Genomic DNA, 25784 nt, shown 5'->3' with positions numbered 1-25784 from the left:
TTTAAAGTGAAATTCTCGCTGTTATCTCATCACTGTTTTTATTTCCTTCTGTAACTATTATTTCTTTTTTTTTAAATGGTCTACTTTTTCAAATTTTTGCCCGTTTAAAGATATATAAGTGATTTTTATTTGTACTTTTTCCTGAGTTGTTTTTATCTATTTTGTCTTTAAGACATTAATTTCTAGACCCATAGTATGGGCCGCTTCTTTAAAAGAAGTATAAATATTTTCTAGATCTTTTAATGTCCATATGTCTATATTATCTGCGTAAGCTCTGATTTTGAAACAGTTGATTTTGATTTCTTACTTTTCCTTTGGTGCTGGTTAGGCATAGTTTTACTAATTTGATTAGTTTTTTTGGCACATTTAACTCTTGCATTACGTTATATAATTCCTTTCTAATTCTTGAGTCATACGCTTGTTTAAAATCTACAAAAAGATGATGTAGTTCGGTATTCCGTTCGTAGAATTTTCCAGCGGTGTTTCTCGATCCCGTGACCTAAATGACCAATAAGAAGGTCACGTGGTCGATCAACATGGCCCATTAGAAAGAGATTCAGGGAGTGCTTTGCGTCAGTTTTCTCTGTCGCACTGGGGGAACGCAACTGTATGGCAGCAGTCTTTTTGTATTAGGTACCTGTCTATGGATACAACTACTGAATACGTTTTTATTTATTGGTATCTTTTTGTTTTTTAAGACAATACCGCTTTATTCAGACATTTCTAGTGATCTCTCTCCTTGATTCTCTTTGTCCAGTTTGATCCTGGGACCTAGGTATATATACTCTTAGACACTTTTTGTCTCACTTCCATCCATGTCTATTGTGACATTTTGATTTGTGGTCACTTTTGTTTTATATTTATAAACTATTAGTAATCGAAAATTTTATATAATTCTAGTGATACAAAACTTAATGAACGAAGTATTTTTTTTTATTTTTAGTAATAGAGGTATCAATCGGAGATCACAATGCAAATATTGACAAATTGGCAGATAGTGTCAAATCGTATCAAAATAAAAGTATAGAAAGTGGCGAAAACAATGATTTAAAAGGTAGGTAAACTTATTTTCACTTTTCATTTTTTTTATTTCTACCAATAGTAACCCTTAATTTAGACTATATGTCTATTAAAAAATCTTAGTATAAGCTTAAGTTCAAGTTTGTGGGGTCGCCCCCCTTGTCCGTGACCGTTATCTTAGAAAAACGGAGGAATTTTGCGCTGTACATCGTAAATTAGCAATCCTACAGAAAATTTTATGAAACATTATTTGTAGCAAATTAAATTTTCTACAACTTTATTTGTAATACTTTTTATCATAAAATTGATACTTAATAGAAAAGTTATAAACAAAAATAACTAAAAATTTTTGGGCCCTATAACTTTTTTCTGGATTTTACAATAAAATTAATTAAAAACAATATTTATTATAGAGAGTTTTCAAAGAATAATTTTCACTACAAATGTGTTTAAATTTATTAATTTCTCTGGGTTTTACAGCGCTCCGAAGTTTACCGGGTTCTGGAATACTTATAAGAATATCAGGTAGAGTCTGGAGGCGCGTTGTTTTAAGCGGTATCCCCATTAGGCCTAATTCATTGACAATTTTCAGGCGAGATAATATTGAGCATAATTATATATTTAAAAAGTTGTTTTATAGCTATTGGTTTTCATTTTCTTTGATGGTCCAGACTGCGGTTCATGATCTAATTCAGTATCGAAGGTGAATGTTTGCGAAAGAACGGAAATTAGAATTGGCATAATTTGGGTAATTCATCTTCGAATTTTTCAATTAATTTTAATATTTCAATGGGGTCACTGCAGGTTTTTCCGGAACAATTGAGGCACACTGCAAAGCATTTGAGGTTTATTTGTCGGCAACCATACATACGTTTACAGTTTTCTTTGAATCTGCATAAAATTAATTTTAGAAGTTCGGGGGTGCTGGAGTTTTAAAAGTTTTGATTGGTATCCAAATTCCATGCTTTTTCCAGCCCCAATCCTTAGGGCCGTTGTATTTCATTCTATCACGTCCTCTAAGAAATGCACGTTAAGGCATAAAAAATGTAACATTTTAATGGACTATACCTTACATTTCATTCATTTAAGTATTCTCGTTTTTGAAATATTAATTCTTTATTCGCCTTTTTTTTTTAATAGATAACATTTGCTATCGTACATCATAGCGAGTGTTATACCGGAGTTTATCATTCAGTTTTTATGCAATTTTTCGAAAAGGAGTCATTAGTTTTTTTCCAGCTCATTTATCCTATTGCTGTGTATTACCAAATTCATATACATCTAAAACTAGCATATACCGGGTGTGGCAAAAGAAGCGAGGGTAGGTAGAATATTTTGCGAAATATATATCGGATCGAAAAAAAAACCAATTCAATATTTTTCTAAAATCTACTTTGGGTTGGGCGGGGGCTACTTTAAAATCTTGAATAGGAGCCCTCATTGTTTATTGCAGATTTGAATTCCTCATGAAAAAATAAGTAACTCTTGTCGAATTGTGATAGACGGTACATACTATAATCGGAAAAAATCGATTTATCCTGATACCCTAGGAAAATTATGGAAACGGACTAATATCTCGAGAAATGCGCTTCTAAATGAAAAACCAAAACATAACCCCCTACTCCACCCGCTGGGGTTGTGGCAGGGGACAACTTTGAAATCTTTAATCAAAAACCCCATTTTTTATTGAAGACTCTGGTTCTACGTGAAAAAAATAAACAATTTTTATCTGAAATTTTTTCTCTATTTGCTATAGATAGCATTTTAGTCGCAGAAAAACAAGAAATATATAAATAAATAAAAAAATACAGATCAGAAATCTACAAACTAATTTTTATGGTACCAAATACCAAATTTAAGTAGAGACTGCATCTGCAATGAAAATGGGAGTTTCTATTTAAGATTTCAAAGTTGACCCCTGCCTCACCCCAGGGAATGGGTGTAGGAGTCGTATTTGGTATCATTCGATTGATTTTGGAGAACTGTTAAAATCCAATGTAAATTTCGCGAAAGATTCGACCGTTACGCTTCTTTTAGCACACTTGGTTTATTTCGTTTTTGATCTACTAAGTTTTATAAAATGTTAAAATCCAATGTAAATTTCGCGAAAGATTCGACCGTTACGCTTCTTTTAGCACACTTGGTTTATTTCGTTTTTGATCTACTAAGTTTTATAACCCTTTTCCACAAAAGTTTGCTTGAATTAATTTAAAGCAAACCCGTTGTTGCAATTCTTCTAACGCTAAAGCAAAGCTTCTAAATTCTGAAAGAAGACGTATGAGTTATATCTTTAATCTTTATTAGTAATAAAAACCCACTTTAAATGCTTAACCCAACAATAAAATATTGTATATTTTATGACGCAATTCATCATGTTTCTCATTGTTTTATTTCAGGGAGAGATCTCTTCGAGGAAAAAAAAGTAGGTCTCTATTCCGACGAAACGAAAGCAGTGCCCGCAGCTATAATTATGCAGTTTTTGTTATTGTATAAAAGGAATCTACTGATAATAAAGAGATGTTACGTAAGTAGCATAAAAATGACTACATTTTGTTCGGTCTGAATTTTAAGTACACATTTTTGAGTGTCAAGGACTAAACTAACGAGTATTTGTTGTGTGTTGTATTTTTTTAATTTTCTTATAAATGACATAAGGGAGATAAATTAAAAGCGATATATATATATATATATATATATATATATATATATATATATATATATATATATATATATATATATATATATATACAGTTAAACAGAGTTATACAGAGTTAACATTGATACTATTACAGGAATTAATATTAAACTCTACAGGCTTCTGGATTAAACCGTGTCGATTATCGCTGAGCCGAGCGATCTCACTCTCCCGAGACCCCAGACACTACTACACTGATCACTAATGATCAGTAATGCATTGCTCTGACACTGGTTGAGACATGCAAATGAATTTTGGTGAAATTTAAGAATTAATTGTTACGCATTTTTTTTTCCATACAACTAAGAATTTTATATTCATCATTGGCGCGCATACGAGTAATGGTCTCAATTTATTTAAAGAAAAAATGGTACGCCACTGACATATTTCAAACTAAAAATCATTTTTCAATTCTTCGTTTAATTTGTGACAAAAATCTTTCTTCTTTTTTTTCATATGCGGTGCCTTTTTCATGCAAAAAAAATAAAACTTGTTAACCGTACTTTTATAAAAAAAACTACCATTAAACCAGGACAATAAAAAATTAAAAAAGGAAATTAAAAATCTTAAAAGAAAAACAAAATCAAAAAGTATAAAAATAGTTCACGAAAAATTTCACGAAACGATTAAAATCTGAATTATTTGAAAAATAACAAAACAATAAAATTTTTTTTTTCCAAACTGTTGTTTAGTAAAACAACAAATCTTTGCAGTGGATAAGATTATTGAAAGATACGGTAAATAAAGTTTTCCGTCTTCCACCATACCGTCAGTTTAATTCCATCAAATATATATGGGGAATACCAAAACAATATTTGTTGAGTGTGATTTATTTGAAATTAAATCTATATCATAGGTAAATTTATAAATAAAAAATAAAACAAATTTGTAATGTACAGGGTGTAACAAATTAGGATGTTTTGCAGGGTACACCGAAAACTAGAGGCGATAGAAAAAGAGTAGTTGAGATGTCATGACTTCTTTTTTCATTAAAGGAACGATTGCCCAATTAAATCATTAGTAGCTATCCACATTAGCGAGATACATTAGCGATTACTGAAAAATGTCGAAAACGAAAAGGTTGAATATCTTCTTTATTAAAATAAATTTTAAAAAACTTTATTAAAACTTTTGATAGATATATTATGAAAGAGTTCAGTAGCTTACAAGAAATTTTTTAAGGGCGTCTCACTAAGGAAATATAATCAACTTATGTTTTTTTTATATGGGACACTATATATTTTGACCTTCTTCGTTTAAATTTTTAATTCCCTTTCAGCTGATAGGACATATACAGTGATGAGTGCCTTAAGAACCGGCAAAATAACGCAAAAGATAGAAAATATAACACGTTGTGAAATAAAAAGAGATGAAAGTAGTAGAGGTGGGAAATTATCGATAGAAACCTCTAATTTACATTACATTAGGACTATCGATAGTTTCCCACCTTTAGACCTTAGCTTATGAGCTATTATAGTTGACTTCAGTCATAATATTACAAGTATGACGTCGAATCATTTTTTAAATTTCGCATAAAGTAAAAACTGATTGAAGGCAATAAAGCAAATGTAAGTAAACAGTTTAATTAGTAGTAATTTGTAGTCTCAAATCATAGTTTATTATTGATCAATACTTTAATTTTGGATAAAAAAAATACTCCTACTTAAACTGTTTTTACTTACATTACGTGATACGTATTACTATGACTGAAGTCAACAAGCTCATAAGCTAACGTCTAAAGGTGCGAAATTTTCGATAATTCTAATGTAATATAAAGTAAATTATAGGTTAATATCGATAATTTCTCACCTCTACTACTTTCATCTCTTTTTATTTCACAACGTGTTATGTTTTCTATCTTTTGCGTTATTTTGCCGGTTCTTAAGGCACTCATCCCTGTATATCTTTTTTCACTCGTTAGAGATACACTGCAAATATGTTGTTCATTTGACATCACGTTATAAATACTTAGAAACAAAATACTTAGTAACACATTCTAACATTTTATTATGCGGATAATAATGCTTCATAGTTTTATTTACCAGAAATAAGATCAATCAACTTAAAAAATGGAAATACCAATTTTTAAAATTTAAAAATTATAATAAATATTTCCCCTGTTTTGTTATAATAATAATTGATACCTTTTTATTATATATCTTACACATCTCAATATATGTATTTTCTTTATTTTTATAAATGCTTTATGAATGCTTTGTAATAATCCTTTCTTAGTATTAAAGTCAGTTTTAAAAATCCCCAAATAAAAAATCAGGACGATTTAGTTCTGTTGAACAAGGATCATAAGTTCCAATCCACGGGTTATAAAATTTTTTATTTAAATCATCAACGATTTCGGCATTAAGGGCAGGTGCTCCATCTTGTAAAATAGAAATGCACTCCTCTCGGCAGAATTCTTCTCATCAAAAATATTCAAATCATTTATCATCAAATTTATAATAAACTAATTTATTGTGCTTGACAAAACACTAACGTTAAAACCGAATCTCCCTTACCTTCAGTTTCCCTGATATAAGTGAGGATTTGAGTCATTCCAGTATATTTCATTGTATCAGTTAAATATTCCTGCACTGGATATGCGAGCTTCGTCGCTAAATATTACCTTTACTATTATCTATTACCTTTTAATATAACCTACTCTACGAAATAAGCATTTTTACAAGATGTAACAATATGTTATTTTAGATAAAAAATAATAATGTAATTTACGGAAATCTCAACGTCAAAATAAACTTATTTTAAAGTAAAATTGTGGCTTATTCCCGATAAAAAATAGTAAATTGTATTGTCACAAAAACTAGATTCAGAACAATAATGAAAAAGAAGATAATACTATTATATTGGATAAAAAATTATAAATGGAAACGAAAAAGGTTATAAAATACAGTTAATTTTTATAAATCAATAATTTAAAAATAATAATTCACTTTGAACCAACAATAAGCAGTTAAATATTTACTTTACTTTTACCCTTTCAGTCATGACTTTTTGTTTTTATAGATAAAAATTTTTTAATAATGTGCACTACGAAATAATTGATTTTTTTAAAGATTTTTGTAACAAAGAAAAATAAAATATCTTAGTTGACAGCTGACATATAAAATGTGCTACCCGTAGTACACTGTGAGCCAATGGTAAAAAAAAATAATTTAAGCATATTTTATTTGAATGTATTAAAATTTCATTTACATTACTTTGGGTGGTACAATCACAGATCACCTACCTCTTATTAGTGGTCTGTGGGTACAATAAAAAACAATTTTGTTTTTTTTTTATACATAGATGTACTTTACATTTAATGCAAAAAATGTGTATTTTTCCAGCACATTTTGGCAATTTACACCTGGTTTGGGAATGTGTAGCTTTATCGTCAAAGTCAGGAAAGTGTCCTATACCATCCAATCGAACTTCTCTGATAGGTCCATATTCTTGACACCATTTTTTGCTAGGTGGAGGAGATGAACTGGGTATTATCAGTTGAAGATGGTCTTCCAACCTTCTTACCCATTTGTCCACAATATATGAGCGCTTTTGCAATATACAAACGAAAATGAAATAGGTCAAAAGTGTCTTTTTGAGCTATATTGAGGAACTTTGCTTCTTCTCGAAATTCCAGCCATGCATTACAGCATGCCAAATCAAGAGCATGTGTAAACATTCTTAGAGTCCATTTTTAGATCTTATGAAAGTTAGATATATATATATATATATATATATAGAAATCAAAAAATCTAATTTGTCAACGCCTCCCATACTGGCATTGTAATGTTTTATAACTTCTGGTCGAGGCACCATAAGAAACTGTTTTTCTGTTTTGCTCCATCTCTTGCAAGTATCTTCTTCTCCTTTTGACTGAAAATTTGAGGCCATAATTACATGTTTGTTATCTAACCATCTAGTCATTGTGACTTGTCCATAATTGCTAATGATTTCTTGTGAAAATCCTCGTTCTTTCTTAGCTATTAGCTTATCTGGTAAAAGTGGAGGTTTTGCAAAACGTTCTGTTCTGGCAGAACAGGAGGCATAAATATGCCTATTTTGAAGTCACTGCAATAGTTGGTAATTAAAAAAATAATTATCGAAATAAAGCTGATGGTTTGGATTGATAATTCTTTCAGTAAGTTTTATTACGACAGCTGCACTTTAACCAAAAACTTGTTGATGAAGGTAATTTAGTTCTGTAGTAGGACCTTGGTATAAAACGAAGTCGTAAAGTAAACCGGAACTTCCACACAAGGCATACAGTTTTATATCCCATGGACGCGGCTTGCCTTTTATATATTGCTTAAGGCTTAACTGTCCCTTGAACGGAATATTTTGTTCGTCAATACATAATTTTGTTTCAAGTGATAATTGCATACACCTTTGTCGTATTTGTTGTAAAGAATTCTAACTTACCAAAATTTATCAGTGTCATTTGGTTCATTGACATCAGTAAAATGTAGATGGGTTCGTAATTTTGAAAATCTGTTGTACCCCATATTACTTTTAACAACATTTACACAAAGTTTGCTGTCCCAATAAAGTCTTATACGAGGATAACCTAGGTTTCCCATAATAATATGAATGCCCACAAATTTTTTTATTTCGTTGATATTTGTATTTTCAAAGCGTGTATTATTTTGCTGGTGATAAAGTTTTGTGTATATAACCATAGTATCACCATAGTATCACCAAGGTGTCATCAAAATATTTATAAAAAGGTAAAAGAAATAATAAGTTAGACTTACTCACAATCAATTTAATTTAACTAATCGGACGACCGGTTTCGCTTTCTATAATATGCAAAGCATCTTCAGGTCACGATACAAAGTTAAAATGCTGAAAATAATCATCCCATATTAGGGTGTTGTCTAATAAAGATAAAACATAGGTAGGTGATATAAATTATAAAAATTACAGTAATTATGCCAATATTACATGTCTGTGGTCGTATAAATGAATAAAATGTTGAAGCAGACAAGGTAAGACCCACAAATTGGTAACATAGTCTATTAGACTGTAATGAATTAATAAATAAACAAATAAATAAACATTACTTACATGCCGGTACTCTATTAATTGATGGTTGAAAGAACATGGTTCAAACTATCTTGTATTGTTGGTTGGAGAATTCAGGTCAACTATTGTAATTGTTTAACAGTAAACGGGGAAGTTCTTGAGGAGACAGATTTTATCCAATGCAGTAGAGATACAAATTGTGTGGGTGTCCACTTATATAAGCTTATAGTTATCAATTTTGATAAAGTTTCTTTGATAAAGTTGTTGTAATATCTGGCAAATTTTTGTAAAGTCCAAAATTTTTTTTTTTTTTTAAATTTTTTGGACTTTACAAAAATTTGCCAGATATTACAACAACTTTATCAAAGAAATTTGATAACTATAAGCTTATATAAGTGGACACCCACACAATTTGTATCTCTACTGCATTGGATAAAATCTGTCTCCTCAAGAACTTCCCCGTTTACTGTTAAACAATTACAATAGTTGACCTGAATTCTCCAACCAACAATACAAGATAGTTTGAACCATGTTCTTTCAACCATCAATTAATAGAGTACCGGCATGTAAGTAATGCTTATTTATTTGTTTATTTATTAATTCATTACAGTCTAATAGACTATGTTGCCAATTTGTGGGTCTTACCCTGTCTGCTTAAACATTTTATTCATTTATACAACCACAGACATGTAATATTGGCATAATTACTGTAATTTTTATAATTTATATCACCTACCCTATGTTTTATCTTTATTAGACAACACCCTAATATGGGATTATTATTTTCAGCATTTTAACTTTGTATCGTGACCTGAAGATGCTTTGCATATTATAGAAAGCGAAACCGGTCGTCCGATTAGTTAAATTAAATTGATTGTGAGTAAGTCTAACTTATTATTTCTTTTACCTTTTGAAATGGACTCACACAAGCAACACATTCATGATATTTATAAAAATAATCTATTGGTGATTTTAGGTGTGTAAGATTTGCTTCTGTTTTTTGTGCCTATTGTATAGTAGTCGGCGTTATGTATTTTACATCTTCTCGCCACGTTATTTTGCTTTTTTTCCTTTAAATCATGTGTCTTCAAAAACTCCTCCATTAACTGTTTACGCCCTAGTTTGCTTTTTAGTAGATCTTAAGAAGTAGTATCATCGTTGTTGACAACATGGGATGCTGAGCTTTGCGAAGTGACACTTTCAGAAAATTCTGAATCCAAATCATTTACTCGACTGTTAGTATCATTATCATTATCTAAAATTAACGTATCAGATAAGCAAAAATAACTCGTTGATGATCTTACCGATAATTCCGTCGTCTCTCTGAAGATCTTCGAACGTCAATATCTCATCAGTCCCTTCATCACAGAACTCTACCACATCAGAAAGTCCAGCCTCTATCAACTCATACAGTTCTTTTTCACTCAATGGCTTATTTTTGTTATATTTACTCATTTTTAAAAGTATATATCTGCAAAAAAAATTAAAAAAAGTAAGTAGCTGAGGTTTTTCTTTAAATCAAATTGTACTAGTAGTAGTACAACTTAAATATCCCTTATGCCACCATGTACTATCCGTAGTACATTGAAAAATACGTTGTGTTTACGATAAAAAAAGATGTATTGGTTAATAATTAATATTTAAGTCAATAAAACAAAGTATAAACTTGTAACAAAAAATTAAAACTTATCTTTCAATCGTTTTTTACTGCAAAAAAATGTCATCCCAAAATTAGGAAATAAAGAAAGCAACCGTTTCTCAGGACACGAGGTTGTTAACTGGTCCTAAAACTTTTAAAACTACAGACATCGTTATTGGCTACCATTTTACTAAATGGGTAAATCTGCTATCTATAGATGGCACCACGCAACATAAATCGTTCATTTAGAATAACAAAAGTGCACTTCTAGTCGGTGTACTATATGTAGTAAAGTTAGGTAGGTATTGATTTTATTTTTTCTAAATAAAACTGTCAAAGGATTAGTATCGTCACAATAGAATCTTAAAATATGTTACCATTGTTGTGAGTGTTTTATTTTAAGTGCCTATAACATGATGTCAACTATAAACTATAAACATTTTATTTGCATAGTAGCTTCAAAAACTGAAAATAGGTGTATAACATGTCATATCACCCGAAAGAGAATTAAAAATGTAAACGAAAAATGTTAAAATATATATGGTGTCCCATATAAAAAACATAAGTTGGTATTATATTTCATTAGCGCTAAAAAAATTTCTCGTGCACCACTGAACTCTGTCATAATGTATCTATCAAAAACTTTAATAAAGTTTTTCATAATTTTTCATAGTAAAGAAGATATTTAACCCGGTTGTTTTCGACAATTATACAAATAATCACCCTGTATCTCGCTACTTTACCTGTAGCTATTGATGATTTGATTGGGCAATCGTTACTTTAACGAAAAAAGAAGTCATGACATCTGAACTATTTTTTTTCTATCCTCTCTAGTTTTCGGTATATCCTGCAAAACATACCAATTTAGGACACCCTGTACATATTATTCAATATAAGCTGTTTTGTGGCCGCTTTTGCATATAATTAGAAACTCGTGTAAATTGACCAAACAGACTTGAGCAATAAATTGGCTAAAATATATATTTTGTTTTTTAGGGTCCAGCGCTGAATAGAGTATTGGCCCATATTGGTATTGGTCTTATCTTTGGCTATTTGTACAGAAACGTTGGAAGTGCCGCGAATACAGTTTTAGCAAATTATGTATATTTATATGGTACTCTTTTACTCACAGTATATACTGGTAAAATGCCCGTGACTTTATCATGTAAGTATTGTTTGTGTAATTTATTATTTCTACATTAAGTGCGATTAATATCAATACACGTAAATAGAAAAATACTAATGCGCCTTTATTAGTAACGTGTATTTACTGAACGGCAAAAAAAAGTGGCCACCCTGTAAATTTCCTAAAATAAAAATTCATTGGAAGTTTTGTGCACTGTTTCACATTGCGTCTCAATTTAAATATTTATTGCGATCATGTATGCTCGTTTTTGACAGTTTTGACGTTTATATTGTTGTTTTCTTTAGTCGCTGTTTATCTTCAAGTTGAAAATATTTAATTAAACAGTAATTTACCTTTTCAAACGTGGATTTCCACTAAGTGAATAATTAAGTTATAAGTTATCTACAGCAGATGTTGCTCGAATTATTGCATTGCTACAAGACGGAAGAAGTCAAGTTTATGTATTCGAAACTTAAGTTACTCCGAGAACTACAGTACTTCCCAGAGCTTTCCATCAATTTATAAAGACTGGTACATACTCACGTCGACCTGGTTCCGGTCGTAAAAGAGTAACCTCGGCAGGTCTGCAGGAGGTTCGAAATATGAATGTAAGTGAGAGAACGGTTAGAAGACGCCTCAATGAAAGAGGACTAATGGCAAGAAGGCCGATTACAACCCAGACACTGTTAGAATCGATTAATTTTTGACAACATCAACACTGAGATATAAAGGATTGGAACCAAAATTCTCTTTACTGATGAATCGCGGTTGTATGCACAAGCTTGTACAGAGAAGAAAGTTTGGCGGTGATGGTGTCATGATTTGGGCTGGAATCTCATTTTAAACTCGAACTGAACTTATTTTTGTCAATGGTCCGCTAAATGCTCATCAGTATTCAGGTAATGTTTTGGCAGAAACAGTAGTTCCATTTGATCCATTTATTGGGGACAATTTTGTCTTTATGCATGATAATGCACGGCCGCATACTGCAAGAATCTTGACAAATTACTTGGGGGAGGAATTATTACTCTAGAATGGCCAGCCTGCAACCCTGATCTGAATGTCATCGAACATCTTTGGGATCAACTTAACGTTAGGGTTAGAAGCTGGCCGGCCAGAAAGTCTTGCAGAACTGCAATACATGCTTCGTGAACGTATTCCTCAAGTTTTTATTCAAACTTTGTTCCTTTTCCTTCCAAATCGTATGCAAACGGTTATTGATGTTTTAGGGCGTAATACCCGATATTAGATAATTTTGTTCATGGTTTACTCGTAATTTGTATCGTTTGTAATTCGTTTCGATATTACACTATTTTATTTTATATCCTTCTAATTAAATAAATGATGCTAAAGAATCAAGCAGTAATGGCCAATTTTTGTTTAAAATTGAAAGATATTGAGTATGCAATATGAAATAGTGCATAAAACTTCCAATAAATATTTTTATTTTCGGAAATTTTTTGGCGGTCAGTATATAAATATATATATATATATATATATATATATATATATATATATATATATATATATATATATATATATATATCGAAAACGAGGCATTCGATACAGACAGTTGATGAGACAGTCGAGTTAAAAATGAATACTTTCGTGGATAGTGTATTTGGAATAATTATGGAAGCTTGAAAACGAAAATAAATGACATGCTAGCCACGCTGGTCATAAATATAAGAGAGTATAAGCTGCAATTACAAAAAAAGTTAAACTTGATAATTAAAAGTTCTCCTATTAGTTTTTAATAATTGTGTGTATATTAAACAGTATTTAATAGTTATATTACAATTAATAAGTATTCAAGATTCCCATTCAGGTAGCCAACGGAGTGGTACGGTGGTTCACGTGTACGGAGTGTAAATAGCTCCCCCCTAAATGGGGGAAGCTTTAAAAAGAAAGACGCCGTTAGGTGTATATATTAACCAGACAATGAGTGCAAATAACTCTAAAAGTGATGCGGAGTCAGAAAATTATTTATCGGTCCCAGTACAAGACATGGATACCACTTTAAGTTCTGAGACAACAGCTGAAACCAGTCGTCAGGTCATTAGTGATAAAGAAAAGGATATTTATAAACAAAATAAAACACCTAAAGTTTTTAATCTAAGAAATGGAGATAAGTATAATTTGGGTAATATTTGTGTTTTATCGAACGAAAAAATATTGAAAATGCCGGCCGTCTTCATCCCTTATTTGTGGGAGATATCTTACACAAAAAACTAAATGTTAACATATTAACCAAATTAGATCTGTTGGAAAAAATAGAATAAAAGTTAGCCTAAAAACATGTTCTGATGCCAATGCTTTAGTAAACAATCCTCTTTTATCAGAAAATGATCTTGTAGCGTTTATACCAAAACATTTATTAGAAATTAGGGTTTGATAAAAGATATTGATACTCAATTCGATACGAAATATATTTTAGATAACATAAAATCTCCTTCAACAGTAGTTGATGTTAAACGTACACATCGTAGAATAGAAAAGGATGGTATATACAGTATGTCCCCAAAAAAAACCATTATTGTAACTTTTGAAGGGAACACTTTACCTAATTATATTTCAATAAATAGTGTATATTTTCGGTGGAGCGGTTTTTTAGCAGAGTTACACAGTGCTTCAGATGTCTACGCTATGGTCACATTTCTAGGCAATGTAAAAATATTGAGAGTTATGTATTAAGTGTAGTAATGTAAAAGCTGAAAATCATGTTTGTCACGATTCAGAAATTCGCTTTTATATTGTAAACAAATGACCACGTTTCTATTTCAGAAAATGTCCTCATTATGAAAACAACGTAAAATTAAGAATGTTATGGTTGAACAAAATATTTCCTTTATTGAGGCAAAAGATATTGTGAAATGTCTTATTCTGGTATATCTGTAAACAATAGTTTTTCTATTTTATCCAACTCCAATTTTCCGCCTTTACCAGCGATTGAATCTAAGTCTGGAAATTCTAACTCCCTTTTACACTCAAATTTTAAGAATAATAGCAATTACGTTTTGCCCACCCATCCTACACGAAGTCCTACCGGCCATAGCAATAAAAAACGTCGAATTTCTAATGACACTCCTCCCTCCACAACCGATGTTTCCGTTTCAGTTTGGCCCTAATCAACCACTGCCTCGAAATAATAATCCACCAAATTATCAAATTTAAATAACAAAAACATTGTAAAGTCAATTGCAGATTTTATAGTTGAATTTTTAAAAGGTATTCATACCATTGAAGATATCAAAATTTGAATAATGATTTAATTCAAACAGGAATAAATAAAGTGTTGGAGGACACATGTAAAAAGTAACCTTCACTCCATACCAAAGACATTAAATATTTGTCAGTGGAATGCACGTTCTGCTGTTTCGAATAAAAATAGTCTAATGCATTATCTTGTAAATAATAATATTGATGTAGCAATAATAAGTGAAACATGGTTAAACCCAAAAAAGTATATAGTTTCGTAGGTTATAATTGTAATTCGTAAAGATAGACAAGATGGTTTTCAGGATTTGCATTTTGGTCAAAAAGTCGATTTCACACCTAGAATTAAGCATAGTTTCCAATTTTAATGTCGATCTTCTTGTTTGTGGTATTAATATCAAATTCAACAATAAAACTTTAAGTATAATTTCCGTTTATAGGTCACCGGATATTAAAACCAACACAACTGATTGGGTAAATATTTTTTCGCAGTTTTCAACTCCATGTATTATTGGTGGGGATTTTAACGCGCATCATGCTACTTGGGGATCCCATAAAAACGATTCTATTGGTAAACAACTCATTGAAGCAAGCAATAATTGTGATTTTGTAGTTATGAATACTGGCGAACCCACGTGTATTACCCGGCCAGGATGCAATGATTCTATGATAGATGTTACCTTTTGCTCCTCGGACGTAGCTAGTGATATAGATTGGGCAGTTTACTCTGACACACTTGGATCGAATCATTTTATGATAAAAATAACTCTTGCAATGCAGCAAATTCCGCAGGACATCACAATTCCGCGATATAGATGGAACCTAAAAGGAGCTAATTGGGAACAATATAAAGAGTTTGTGGAAGACTACTTTTATAACTTTACTGATGCAGAATATCCAACCACCAAAGAAAAATATGCATTCTTAATCAATTGTATAAATAATGCGGCACAAAGAACTTTAAAAGAATACAGACCGTTTAAGTGCAAAAATCGAACACCTTCACCTTGGTGGGATGCAGAATGTGACAACATAATTTCTGAAAGGAAACATGTACTGCAAGTATACAAAGAAAACCCCACAAAAGATAATTTTCTTGCATACCAAAAATGCATGGCACTTACTAAACGAACATTAAAAGAAAAAGCTAAAAAAAGTTGGATTCAATGGTGTTCCAATCTCAACAAAAATACTTCAACTAGCATGATATGGAAACAAGCAAAAAAAATGAATCGTAAAACAATAAACATTGGTAAGCCACATAATGATGATTTAATAGATGAGTTTTTTAATCATGTAGCTCCCCAGACTGTTCCTTTCACTGTAAATATCGAACATACGATCTTAGATAAAAAACATTTTTTGGCAAATAATTTTCACATTAATGAACTAAATTATGCTTTAAGAAATAAAAAAAGTACCGCCCCGGGTTTTGATCAAATAAAGTATCCGATGTTAGAGAACCTACCAATTATAGCAAAAAGTTTTCTTCTACAAATTTTTGATGAGATGCTTGCAGGTGAGTGCATTGAAGATTTTAGGAAAATTATAATCACACCGATTCCTAAACAAGGTAAAGACCCTAACTTGGCCCATTCTTATAGACCAATTTCTCTGCTATCATGTGTGCAAAAAACTTTCGAACGTATGATAAAACATAGGCTGGAATGGTGGCTACATAAAAAAGACCTGCTTACGCCCTGTCAATTTGCATACAAAAGAGGAGTGGGTACGCTAGATGCACTTACAACCTTAGTAACAAATATTCAAAATAATTTCTCTAGAAATAACTTTCTTCCAACAATTTTTATTGATATTGAGAAAGCATATGACACCTTAAACTTAAATATTTTGAGTAAAAAAATGATTATTGATTTTAACATTCCTAAGGCAATAGTGTATGCTATTATCGGATTATATTCAGAAAGACATGTTTATGTCAGGGATTTTAACAACCATTTATTAGGCCCAAGATATGTTTTCACAGGAATTCCACAAGGAGCTGTCTTAAGTCCTTTTCTTTTCAATTTATACACAGCTGACCTACATAAATTAAAGTTGGAAAAATATCCTTTTAAGATCATCCAATATGCAGATGACTTCTGCATTTACTGTGAAACAAAGAAGAGAGATGAAGCTTTTGGATTTTTAATGGATACCTACAACGTTGTAGAAATATGGTTGGAAGAAAATCACCTTCAGCTGTCGGCCACAAAATCAGCAGTGACCATTTTCAGTAGACATAATATTCCCAATATCGAAACATTTATAGTAAAACAGCGAGAAATTCCTTTTAAAAAGGTAATTAAATATTTGGGCATTATACTGGATTACAAGCTCACATGGAAATTTCACATAGAATATATGTTAAATAGATGTGAAAAAGGCCTAAACTTTCTGAAAATGACAACTAAAACTTGGTGGGGAACAGATGTTCAGACTTCCTTACTTTTTTATAGAACTTACATTCGCTCTATCATAGATTATGGATGTTGGTTATATGGATCTGCCAGCAAGAACTTACTAAACAAATTAAACATATTTATAAACCAGTGTTTGCGTATCTGTATTGGTGCCATGAAGACAACTCCTATTGAGCCCCTTTATGTTGAAGCACGTGAGCCTCCAATTTCTCTTAGAAGACATTTCTTGGCCGAAAAATTTTTACTGAAAATTAAACACCAGAACACTTTCCTTTATACCGAATTAAAAAATTTAAACAATTATGATTTAACGAATAAATATTGGATTAAGAAAAATTCTCCAACCCTATGTGAAGCTCTTAGAGAAAACACAGTTTGTGCTGATGAAGCTATTAATTTAAAATCACACACAGATATAAATGATTTTGAAGCTCTTTTTTATAGCGTTAAATTTATTAAACCAAATTATGTTAACACTGGAAGAGCAAATAACAACATAATAACAAGCATCTTATCCAATTGGGATTACTACAGTACTATCTACACGGATGCCTCCAAATCAGACGACGGTACAGGATGTGCCTTTTACATCCCCATGGAGAAGGTAGAAAAAATGTTCAAATTAAAAGCAAATATTTCCATATTTAGTGCGGAAGCAATTGCCATATATCAAGCCCTACTTTTTGTTTCTAACAGAGATTCCTCCGTTATTATTGTTTCAGATTCCATGTCAGTTCTCACAGCCATTAACCAACCTTTTGTTCCAACCACATACTCCAATCCCTACATAATATTAATTAAAAAATTAGTTAAACACTTTAAGGAAAATAAAAAAAATGTGATATTTATATGGGCCAAAGCACACAGTGGAATTAAACTTAATGAACATGTGGACCAACTAGCCAAATTAAGTATTTATTCAGTGGATACCACAGAATTTCTACCCAGTATTTCTGATTTGGTTGCTTCACGCAAGGCAGTTTTAAAATATAAATGGAGTGACCTATGGTCTGAGTTTTGTTTTACCAACCCAAATAGATACACTTCTTTACACACAACTGTCCCTGTTGCACATTGGCACAGAACTTATAATGTCCCTAGGCGTTATATAACAACCATATCTAGGCTTAAATTTGGACATGCTTGTTTTCCTGCTCATCTTGCAAGGATTCATGTGATCGAGAGTAAAAACTGTGTGGAATGTGGAGTAGAAGGTGACCTAGATCATGTAATTTTTGGTTGTGCCAAATATAATTTGGAATCCACCTTATTATATAATAATATAGTTCGTATTACCGGTAAATCTCCGTTTAACGTTTTATCTGCCCTAGCGACTCAAAATAGATTAATTTACGATTGCATAATCGATTTTTTGACCAAATGTAATATTTTTCTTTAGTTAAAAAAAAAAAAAAAATTGGTTTTTACTTTTTACCTTTGTTTTCTCTCCTTTATATGTTTAATCCTATTTACCGTGGCCTAGTTCTCCTGTGTATGTTATATATTATAATGTCCTGATGGTCCCCTGGACGTGAAACGAGTGACCCATGTTAATTGTATATGTTTATGGATATATATGTGTATGTATTATTTATATTTTTTCTCTTCTTTTTGTTAAATGTTGTAAATTTATCTATTTTAGTCTATTCGATTGCAAATAACTCAAAAACTTTTTACTGTACCTAATGAGATTAAAAGATCATGTAACTGGCTGTATGGCAAACTGCCGAAGCCATAAAAATAAAAAAAAAAAAAAAAAAAAAAATAGCTGCAATTATTTCAGAGGCATTTTCTTTTGTAAGAACGAGTAAATTTTGGTCGCATTATTTCACAAATCACTTTTACATTTTTTTGTAATTTATTAATCTATTGTCGATTTGAGTAATTAAAAACTGTTTAACATCACACGGATTTTTACTTCACGTGTCCTTACAAGGCAGTCCATATAGTAGAAATCCTGGCATACACAGAAAAATGCAAGCTAGTGTGGGTTAATACTGCACTTTGGTTTCATTGTTGTTGTGTTGGCTAAATCGTGCAAGACATGATGCGAAAATCTTGTGAGATTATAATATTGAAAAGACCTTCCATGTAATAAAAATTATACTGAAATGACGGCATCTTCTGAGGTAAAATTTTCCGGAAGCAAACTAGGCCACCGCTCGGATTTCTGGGCGAAAACTATTTCAGGGGGACACCATTGCAGATTAGAAAACTTAGGATAGGATCTACGAATTTTGGGTAAGGACTGCAAGGTAATAGTGAGATAGGAAGCCAATAACATAAGTTGGTTGTGATGAATATCGAAGTAAAAAGAGAGAGTAATTGATAAACTGATACGTGAAGAAACGGATACGTGAAAATATCCGATAATCAGTTTGGCTTTATGCAAGCCAGATCATCAACCGATGCAATTTTCAATATGATACAATAAAAAACTATACGCTCATATGGTATTCATTGATCTTGAAAAAGCATATGCTAGAGTTTCTTGAGAGATTCTATGGTGGGCATTTAATAAGAGAGTCCCTGGTGAATATGTAAATATTGAATATATTAAAGAATGAAGTTCTTAGGGTTAGTTTTTACTAATATATTTTTTTGTTTATTCTCAGGATTTTCGCATGTTATTTAATTGTTACGTATTTTATTTTTTTAAACAAATAATTAGGCTGACTATTTTGATTATGACTCTTAATTTCCGTGTCGATACTATGGTAATATTATTGTTTGTTAGTCTTGCATATTTGTTTTATTTCGTTATTGAGGTTTATTTGAGCGGTTTTCTTGCTTTCTGTTTGACAAACCAGTTTGACAAACATTTCTAATATTCTCAATGATTTGAAATGCTTCCACTGGTTTCCAGTGTTTTCACTTCATAGAATTTTTTGTTTGTAAAAAGTTTATTGGTGTTGTTGTAACACAGCGTTTTACAACTTCCCATATTTCCCAGGATTCGCTATTAAGCATATTTTGTCTACTTCTCGTAAAAGATCTTTCTTATTTCTCTCATCTTTCATCCTAGTATATGCGTCAATATTCTTTGATTGAAATGTCAGCTGTTGGCAGTTCATATTTCTTTCCTAGGTGGCTTAGTTACCCTACCGGAAAACAGTGTGACTTGTCCTATTATTTTATATAGATAGACGATTTATTCATCACTTAAAATTACACAGTCACAGATAAGGTATCAACGGAGTATTTAATGAAAAAACTTAACAAAAATTAGAATTTTAAATTAAATCTAAAGGTTTATTAAATATACAAGATAGCTTAAAACAAACAATTAAATTAATGGATTTTTTTTTGTATTCCATAAAAAAAAGAATACTGCTTCATTTATTTTTTCGTGACTGAAACTATTACGGCGAACAATAAAGTCATTATTCGATAACATCTTCAAAGCACGCATAGAAATCTTTTATTATTAACAGAATAATCGCTTCCGTTTTATATTTAAATTATAATCACAGGGAGAGTAGATAATTCTAGATAGTTTGGTTAAATATTCAAGTCAGGGAAGATACTATTAGAATATTAACGTTAAGAAAAAAATTCCCTTGGCAAGGCTATTTAAGATAGTTACACGATAACACTTACATTGTTAAAAATCAAACTGAAGTATCCTCCATTCCTTCAGATGATCTGAAAACGTTGAATTAACTTAATAATAAAAACTAAATTGTCAACATTAAAATTGAAACAAATGATATTGTTATGAATAATATTAAAATTAAAACAGGTTGCAGTTTTTAAATAATTTAGATTAACTCAATATGTAAATTACTTTAATTAAACCTGTAGTATCAACATGAAAAAATGATAATTAAATGAATATTTAACTGCAACCTGAATGAATCCCATTTGCAATTGTTTCGTTTGTACTAAAATTAACGTTACAAAAAACAGGAATTTCCATAATTTTTATACTTATCCTTAACTGGAGACGTGCCGTCTGACAGACTACAGCATAAAGAATTTTTAACACCCTGTACAAATAACTCCGCCCATCGGCACATCACTTCATATATTCTTTATATTATTCGTTGACTATTAGTGACCAGACTTAGGTAAAAGAAATACGCATATTTGGAAAAGTTAGAACAGAAAATCAGTTTTACTTAGTCTGTTAGACGGCACGTCTCGGTTCAGGTTATATTTTGTTTCATTGAAAACGTCGTGTATTTGTTACAATCATGGCCGGTCCATAAAAAAAAATCCGTTTTACCGATACTGATTTTGAAGATACAGCTTTGAAGTGGTTTGACGAATTAGATAGTGACGCTAGTGATGTTGATCAAGTACAAGATGATGTTTATTTGGAATCTGATAGCATATAAATAACATCTGATAGCGTAAATGCATACATACTGCACCAAAGTTACAAAAACAATTCTAAAATACAAGAAAAATCTATTTTTGCTAAAATATTAGCAAAACAATTAGTAGAAGATCATATGGAGCGAAGAATGGCTAATTTTCACGTACCGCGGCTAATTCGTGCTAGTATAGCGAGTATTCTTGGAATTCCTGAGAATAACCAAGTAGATGATAACGAGTCATTAGTACTAGAGAAGCGAAAAATATGTTATTTGTGCCCTCGCAAGAAGAACCGTATGACAAAATACCTTTGTGGCCGATGTAGAAAACCTGTGTGTCTTCAGTGTACGAAACCAATTTGTACCGATTGTATGTAACTTTTACAGTTGCTGGACATTTTTTTCAACATCAAAATAATTTCGCGAGTTAATTTTTACGTAATCCAGTATGTGTTAGTGCCTTTCATATAAAAAAGTTACTTGATGTATATTTATTTTTTCACTGTAATGAAAAGTAAAAAATGTGACTGTCACGAACTGTAAATGATTAGCTGTTAGAAAGTCGTAGTTATTTTTTTATACTCTAACAATATTTCCAGTTTCTTTACTGTGTGCAATTGCAAATACAAACAGCTTTTAGAGTACTATTAAATATGTTAAAAAAGTTTGTAAGTTTAGTTCTTATCCCCTCTCCTACATTGTAGTCTGTCAGACGGCATGTCTCTCTGTGTGTATTAAAATAGGGTCTCTCCAGTTAAGGGTTAATTAATTATTCATGAGAATAGTTTATAAAAATTTAAATTCTTTAAAAAAAGTTCAGTAAAATAAAAAAGATCAAAGGCACACAAAAAACCAAAAAATGGCACCAAAATTATGACAAGTCACTGGCCTCTGAAGGGAATATATATGCTAAACCTCTGAAAACAGGTGGCCCTCTAGATGTAGAAAAACGATATCTTTGCCTTATTCGGCAAAACTATTGATAAATGCGGTTAGCCTCGACATTGACAAAAGGGGTTTGTCTGTGAATACGAAGCGGCAAATAAAGAATTGCCAGTTCAGAAGAAAAAAGAATCTTCTAATATCGCAATTAATTAAAAACGAAGATTGAACAACTTACCACAAAACTGTGTCTGAATGCATATTGATATACCAATTAACTAGTAACTGAGAACTAAAATTACATTTTGACTTTTTTATAAGTTCATCCTGAGCTAACTAATTTTTGGGGAAAGGAAGTGTAGTTTGGATGAAACTATTTCTTCCCTTGTAAAAATAATAACGCTTCAACTAAATTATGAGCCAAAAATAATAAAATTTTGAGAGGGATTATGTGAGAATAATATTTGAATGAAATGGTTTAAAAGAAAACGTATATTCTAACCCCAAACATAATTTATTACGATAAGGAAGACTTAAGTAAAAACAATACCTATTCAAAGCGATAAAAATTAATAATCTCTAGACATAGTTAACTGAAAATACAGGCTCGTAATAAGTTTTAAATTCAAGAAATTCAATATACTACAGGTTGTTATGGAAAAGATCTAAATAAATTTACATTTCACTATAATCGCTGAACTGCATTGGAGATGTATAATTCAACTACTATTATTTTTTAGTTATTAGGCCACATCATGTATATAGTTCGAAAAATTTTGTGTAAATGCACTGAGCTGTATTTCATATTAAAAGTCGTTAAAATTGTTAAAAAAAACACGAATTAGTATAGTAACTAAAAATAGTAATGTTAGTCTCATTTTATTAGTTCTAGGGCATTTTATTAATTAAATATTAATAGCAATATAGCAAATTTTATTTGTAACCCATTTTTTTTGTTTCAGTTCCTTTAGAAATGAAGATACTCTCTAGAGAGCATTTTAACCGTTGGTATAAGCTAACTCCATATTTATTGTCTGTGATATTAGTTGAAATTCCTTTCCAAGTAAGTAAAAGATTAAAGTTTTATATTTTAGTTTAGATTCTTTTCCTACGATAAACTTAGTTTATGGTTATTCAAAATTTTCAAAATTCAAAAGTATTTTAACAAAAATAAACACGAAAAATGAATTTTTCCAAAATGTATTATTCGTTGAATGTGTTTTCAGTCATAGTCAGATTCTAATTACCAACATACTCAATCAAGAATGAATGATAAATGCAAAGAAATAGATAAAAAGAAAGAAGACTAAAAAAATTGTAAAATAAACTATATACAATATTTCTTCACAAACTTCCTAGTATGTTTTAAAATTAAATATCATTATTTTTTTAGGTTATATGTACATGGATGTACATAGCAGTATCTTACTGGTTAACTAACCAACCATTAGATTTTAGGTTAATCTTGTTTGTCATTTTTGTAACAGCCTGTTCTCTCTGTGGTCAATCCATGGGTTATTTTATAGGAGCCACAACACCAGTAAAGGTAAGAAAGAATGTATTACATTTACAACAGTTTTAGTAATGTATGTTTAATATAACTAGTTATAATCGTAAATATTATCGCGTATATTATTATGATCGTAATTATAGTAAATATAAAATAACAATATAAATAATTAGGGTAGCGGGGAATTATGAAATAATGAAAATATAAGGCTATTATTATTATACATTACATTCATCTATTCACAGAAACATTTCACGCCATACAACTTTTTTTCATTTTTTTCCTAATGAAAACCTCCATTGTATGGCTGAAGTGGAACTGGGCGAGCCACGAATGACGGACGGTGGACCCAAAATATTACAGTATGGAGACCACTAGCAGACAGAAGAAGCACATGTAGACTACCTTCACGATGGACAGACGACGTCAAACGATTCGCTGGGAATTGGCTGTAGTAAATTCAAGACCGAAAAAGCTGGAAGAAATTAAGGGAGGCCTATGTTCAACGTTGGACGCAGAAGGCTGGAGGATAAACGTTACATGTAGAAGTGCAAGGAGGAAATTTTAAACAAGTTGGAGTACCAGAGATATGCCTAGATCAGGACGGCTAAAACCGATGATCGAAAATGATCGCCAGAATCTTATATTGAGTGTTGTTGATAATCCTCCTGTCTAGGTTCACTCTATAATTAACAAATTTTGGAATACCAAAATTTACAGTTCACCGATCTCTTAAAAATAAAAATTGGTATCCCTTTAATGTCAATATCAAACAAGAACTGTGGGAAAATGACACTGAAAAGAGACTGGAATCTTTTGAAACGACTGCAAAGTGCTCGAAAGACCTCCCAACCTAAAAATGTATCCTGTTATCCGACGAAGCAACATTTTGTTTAAACAAAACTGTTAATAAATAAAATGAATGTCCGGAAAATCCACATTGGTTTCAAGAAGGTCATACACAAGTGCCATAAAAAGTCAATGTTTGGGCTAGAATTGTTCGAAATTGCATGAAGGGCCCATATTTGTTCGATGACAATTTGAATACAGATCTTTATTTAGAGTTTTTATTTTTTGACTTTATCACATCTTTATCAGTCACATTGTTTTAATGAAGACGGTCCATACGTATCGTCTAATAACATCAACCTTTAACAATACGGTGCTTCGTTTCATTTTAGAGATGACGTGAGGAACTATCTTCAAGAAATATTTCCAAATCGATGGATAAGTAGAAAAGTATTTATTAAAGATCGAATTCGTTCTCCAGATTTAATCTCCTTAGACTTTTAATTGTGGGATTACTTAAAAAAGCAAAGTATATGTAAATAGGTCAGACAACATCAAAGAGCTGAAACAACGCATTAGAGAAAAAATTTTAAACATCACTCCTAATATCATTTAGAATGTCACTGACGCCTTGAATATCGAATTGGCCACTGTCAGATAGTTAATGATGGTCATTTTAAACATTTCATTTATTCTAATATGTTCCCTTATATCATTTGTCTTTTAAATTTTGCTATTTTCCTTTTGATATATTATAAAATATTGTCTCGAATACTTCATAAAGTAATTAGAAAAGAATAGCTAAACCCACTATTTTTAAATTTGTCTCTAAAAATTGTTTGGCGGACATGTTTAAGTCCGATATATAGGTAGCGTATGGTTCCTGACGAAACAATATTCTAGGTCTGATTGATATACTTCTTAATTTATTTTACGAGAGTTACGACAAGTTTCCTTAATATACTCATTACTTGTTATTTTAAAACACATATGTCGATGATTTCAATAACACGCGTTATCTGACACATGCCATTTTTTTACTGTTCTATCCACGTTAGTCATGGCCATTGTTATATCAATTACCTCCTTTCCTGATGCAGTTACAAAAGTTGATTTGTTTTCTACGTTTAGTATGTCTAAATC

The 25784-nt window shown here is 31.0% G+C and overlaps 1 protein-coding gene across 1 annotated transcript in view; it reads left to right on the top strand.

Moving 5' to 3' along the window:
- The window catches only part of LOC140432409 (ATP-binding cassette sub-family G member 1-like), a 197766-nt gene that overhangs the window by 162510 nt on the left and 9472 nt on the right, over positions 1-25784 (top strand). The window contains exons 7-11 of the mRNA XM_072520287.1: positions 944-1054; positions 3417-3544; positions 11373-11541; positions 23305-23405; positions 23736-23888. Coding sequence (XP_072376388.1) covers positions 944-1054; positions 3417-3544; positions 11373-11541; positions 23305-23405; positions 23736-23888 — 662 coding nt within the window. The remainder of the gene's footprint in view (positions 1-943; positions 1055-3416; positions 3545-11372; positions 11542-23304; positions 23406-23735; positions 23889-25784) is intronic.

This window comes from Diabrotica undecimpunctata, chromosome 1 (assembly GCF_040954645.1).
Source record: "Diabrotica undecimpunctata isolate CICGRU chromosome 1, icDiaUnde3, whole genome shotgun sequence".
Taxonomy (NCBI): domain Eukaryota; kingdom Metazoa; phylum Arthropoda; class Insecta; order Coleoptera; family Chrysomelidae; genus Diabrotica; species Diabrotica undecimpunctata.
This window is presented reverse-complemented; position numbering and strand designations above follow the sequence as displayed.